This window comes from Nicotiana attenuata, unplaced genomic scaffold, assembly GCF_001879085.1.
Source record: "Nicotiana attenuata strain UT unplaced genomic scaffold, NIATTr2, whole genome shotgun sequence".
In the NCBI taxonomy this organism is placed as follows: Eukaryota; Viridiplantae; Streptophyta; class Magnoliopsida; order Solanales; family Solanaceae; genus Nicotiana; species Nicotiana attenuata.
The window spans coordinates 63,141-67,325 of NW_017670766.1; the positions used below are offsets into that span (position 1 = coordinate 63,141).

Here is a 4,185-nt window from a genome sequence, read left to right on the forward strand (position 1 = left end):
ACAGCTAAGATCTCAGAGAATCTCTTAAAGAAAAACTCAGCCAATGAGCAAATATGACTTGGTTTTTGAGACATTAGCATGAAAATCCTTACTTAAATACAAATAGATTTTAAAAAAAGAATACTTAACAATATGGTTGCCTTTTGCAGCCTATAAGTGCAAATAGGCCATTCACCATTCCTTGTACAACTCCTCTTACTATATATACGCTATTTTCTTGTCACCTTAATTTAGCACTAAAAATATAGATATTATGAACTTCAATAGCTCTTTTATAGCTATGGCTTACGCAGCCATTTGTTGTATTCTGCTATTGCTTTCATTCATGCAGTGTGAAGCTCAGTTAACTCCAACATTTTATGAAATTACATGTCCTAAGGCGCTTAGCACGATTCAGAAGGTCGTGAGTCAAGCAGTATCGCGTGAACGTCGCATGGCAGCGTCACTCATTCGCCTTCATTTCCACGATTGCTTTGTCCAAGTAACATACAATACTATATACTAGTCCAGTATTATTTGTCATGTATTAGAAGCGGATTCAGAATTTTAAAATATGTGATGTTTAGTATGGTTACATCTATATTTATTTGTGTTGACAATAGATTTGACTTAATTAAAAAATTTATCAACTATACGTATATAGTCCAGTGGCGGATCTATGTTATGTTTTATGGGTGTTCAAGCACCCATTACTTTTGGAGCCACGTACTAATACTTATATAGAAAAACTAGTAATTCATACAAATATATTAATTAGGCACTCAGTCCTAGTAGTAATTTCTAGATTAAAAATATTTAAACATCTATGATTTAAAAATCCTGAATCTGCCATTGTATATATAGAGAGAGAGAGAGCGCTCAAGCTAATAACGGAGGTGATAAATATAGAACAACCCTAGCTTGTTCGTTATGGCATTTAGTGTTCATTTGGGAGCATACAACAACATAACTACTATAATCCCACATAATGGGGTCTGCGGATGGTAGTATGCAGAGGCGGAGCTATGATTTGAAGTTTATGGGTTATGAACTTATCATCGAACCCATAGCACGTCTTAGTTACTGGGTTCGCATGCAATTAAATAGTTATACACATTTAGTAAATTTTCTAATATAAATACATCGGCTAAGCAAAAGCTACTGGGTTTGTCCGTACCCGTTAGTAATACTCTACCTCCGCCCCTGATAGTATGTATGCAGACCTTACCCCTATGTTAGGGAGATAGAGAAGCTCTAAATATTTCTTTTAATTTCTTCATTCTATTCTAGGGTTGTGATGCATCAATCTTACTTGACGAGGCTTCAAATATCACAAGTGAGAAGACAGCAGTACCTAATAAAGGATCTGTAAGAGGTTTTGATGTTGTTGAGGCCGCGAAGAGGGAGCTCGAAAAAATATGCCCTGGTGTAGTATCTTGCGCGGACATTTTAACCGTTGCAGCACGAGATGCTTCTATCGCTGTAAGTCCACTAAAATTTCAACAAATAGTAGATCTAAACTCATAATTTTAAAAAATAAACACATTAAATATTTAAATCTTGAATCCATCTCTTCTCTGACCTACAGGTTTGTGGTCCATCATGGAAGGTTAAACTTGGAAGAAGAGACTCCAGGACAGCAAACCGTACTCTAGCAAATATTGATATTCCTAGTCCCTTTGATAATCTTGACACTCTTATTTCTAGATTTGCTAAGAAAGGACTTAGCGCAAAGGACATGGTTGTCCTGTCAGGTATCTTGAGAAAATCTAAAACAGTTTATTTATGTTGAATTTAACTTCTATGCACTCCAATTAGATCATTTATATGGTAATTACAAATATATTAATTGATAAGCTGATAAAAATGGTTAATACATTAAATTACATTACTGATAATGTAAGAAATCATATATATATTGTCAGACATAATTTGTTAATCAAGGGCATATTTAAAGGGTTCTTGGTTTCACCAAAGCCATGTTCCCCTGCATAGATTATGTATAGTCAGAGGCAGACCTATACATTGCGGGTTGTGGTCACGGGACCCATTAGGCTCGACAAAAACTTTATATATATTTGAACATATATATGGGATCCGTTAAATATTTTACTTGTGCTCCAAACACAATAAAAGCAGGTGGGAGGAATGGGTTATGTGGGGCGCTTTAGTACATGGGTTTGAAACTCATCTTTAGCTTTTCTCCTCCTTTCTATTTTGTAATTCTTTGAATTCAATTATAGTTTAGTACTCATGTCAACTTAATTAATTTTATTCCTTTTTAAATCCATCCCTTAAAATTAAAAGCCTCAAATTACGACTTACCGCTCCACAAATAGAAAAATACAAATCCTTCTGTCACAACTTTCTTCAACAATCATTTTGATAATGTAGTGATATTCATCTAATTTCGACTCCGGCAATGGCAACTAAGAGTTTGATACTCTTCTTTAGTTCTTTTACTACTAATATGCCCATTTTAATTTGAGAAAAAAATTGAAATTTTAAAGTTTGAAATAGGTTTAAATCAAACATCTTCCCTTCCCGTACTTTGCATTTAGCGAAAAAATCTCTCTCTATTCGGTGTTTTTTCTTTTTTTAGAACTCCTTTTTGTTTATACTTGGCTGATAAGGCATCATAATCATTAAGATTTTAAAGTGTTGCACGCCAACTTTCTTCTCTAGTAATTAGTATACAATGGTGCCCCGGTTGTGCTAAAATCCTGGGTCCGCCTATGTATATAGTAATATAATATATTTTTCAAACAAAAAAAATGCTATGTGTGTGTGCGCGCGCGCTCGCACACCCAAGCTCAAAGAGTCCTGTGGTGCAATAATGATTATTGGGTTCAAATTTCACATTTATCTTGCCGTTTTTCCTTTCTTGTTGTAGAATTGAGCTTGAGGTGTAATGAATTCATGATAAGAACCTAAAGATTAAAACAATCAAATATATAAGTGTTGGATCCACCTCTTTAATAGTATATGGTCCACTCATCTTCTTAAAACCCTGGATACGCCTCTGCCGTTAATGTTGGAATATATATATACATCATCATCAACTTACTTCATTTTCCAAACAACATTCTCATTACTTGCTATAAATCAAACTCAATTATTTGCAGGGGCACACACCATTGGCCAATCACAGTGCTCTTCATTTCGGAACAGAATATACAATACATCAAATATAGATGCAAGTTTTGCTAGCATTAGAAGACGTCAATGTCCTAAAAATGGAGGGAATGGAACTTTGGCCCCACTCGATTTGGTCACAGACAAAAAATTTGACAACAATTATTTCAAGAACCTAATGCAGAAGAAAGGTCTACTCCAATCTGATCAAGTTCTTTTCAGTGGAGGATCAACGGATAGTATTGTTTCAAAATATAGCAAAAATAATAGTGTGTTTTTGGTGGATTTTGCTAAAGCTATGATTAAAATGGCAGATATTCAACCTCTAACTGGTCGAAATGGTATCATAAGGAGGGTCTGTAGCACTGTTAACTAATATTTTCACAACCATCTGTGTGGTTTGTGACATTATCTAATTATGCGTGGTTTCTCTTGATATATTGTTGTTTTGATCTGCACTTCTAAAAGAGTTGTCTTATATTATTTGATTAATGCTTCAATTGTTTGTTGATTGTTTCCGAGCTAGTTTAGTTTCTACTTTTCTTCGTACTTATATATTAAGCTGAACTTGTTGGTATTATTAATAAATAATAATGTAAAGTTAAAAGAGTCCTTTGTGGGTTACTTTTCTTCTTTTCTTTTTTGTCTTTTTTGAAAGATAAAGTGTCCCCTATCTGTTGTGGAAAGTTTGTTTCTTTTCTTTACACTGAGTTGTTCTTTACTGGGTTAGTAAAGAGCTAGCAAAATGGAGTGACTCCGTGCACTGAGACAAAGCCAAGATTTGAACCTTATGGGTTCGGGATCAGAGGCGGATGCAATGTATCTATATACGGGTGAAACCGGGAGTAACATACACCCCGATTTCCCGGTGGGTCAAACGAAGCAAGGATATGAATACACGAGATCGAAATCGAAGCTGAGAACTTCTTGTACCAAGGCCCGAACGGAATGCTCGCCATCAGACTTGATAAAACGATGCACCCCGGACCCGGGATGGGTTCTGAGACTTCGGGAAGCGCATGAACGGTTGAAGGCGACGGATAGAGGGCTGTGATATCCAGGACCAACCGG

General features: G+C 35.5%; 1 protein-coding gene across 1 annotated transcript; it reads left to right on the forward strand.

Moving 5' to 3' along the window:
* Positions 1–204: 204 nt before the first annotated feature.
* On the forward strand, positions 205–3,676 carry LOC109243122 (lignin-forming anionic peroxidase-like). The gene is made up of 4 exons (XM_019410022.1): positions 205–481; positions 1,270–1,461; positions 1,568–1,733; positions 3,105–3,676. Exons 1-4 carry the CDS (start codon positions 254–256, stop codon positions 3,488–3,490), a joined length of 972 nt encoding a protein of 323 aa, XP_019265567.1. The 5' UTR covers positions 205–253; the 3' UTR covers positions 3,491–3,676.
* The last annotated feature ends 509 nt before the right edge of the window (positions 3,677–4,185 follow it).

Bases quoted from the DNA above. Each gene is read 5' to 3' on its own strand.
- LOC109243122 (XM_019410022.1), top strand. From the start codon at position 254: ATGAACTTCAATAGCTCTTTTATAGCTATGGCTTACGCAGCCATTTGT. The intron at 482-1,269 runs GTAACATACAAT...ATTCTATTCTAG, and splicing joins TCCACGATTGCTTTGTCCAA to GGTTGTGATGCATCAATCTT. The intron at 1,734-3,104 runs GTATCTTGAGAA...AATTATTTGCAG, and splicing joins GGACATGGTTGTCCTGTCAG to GGGCACACACCATTGGCCAA.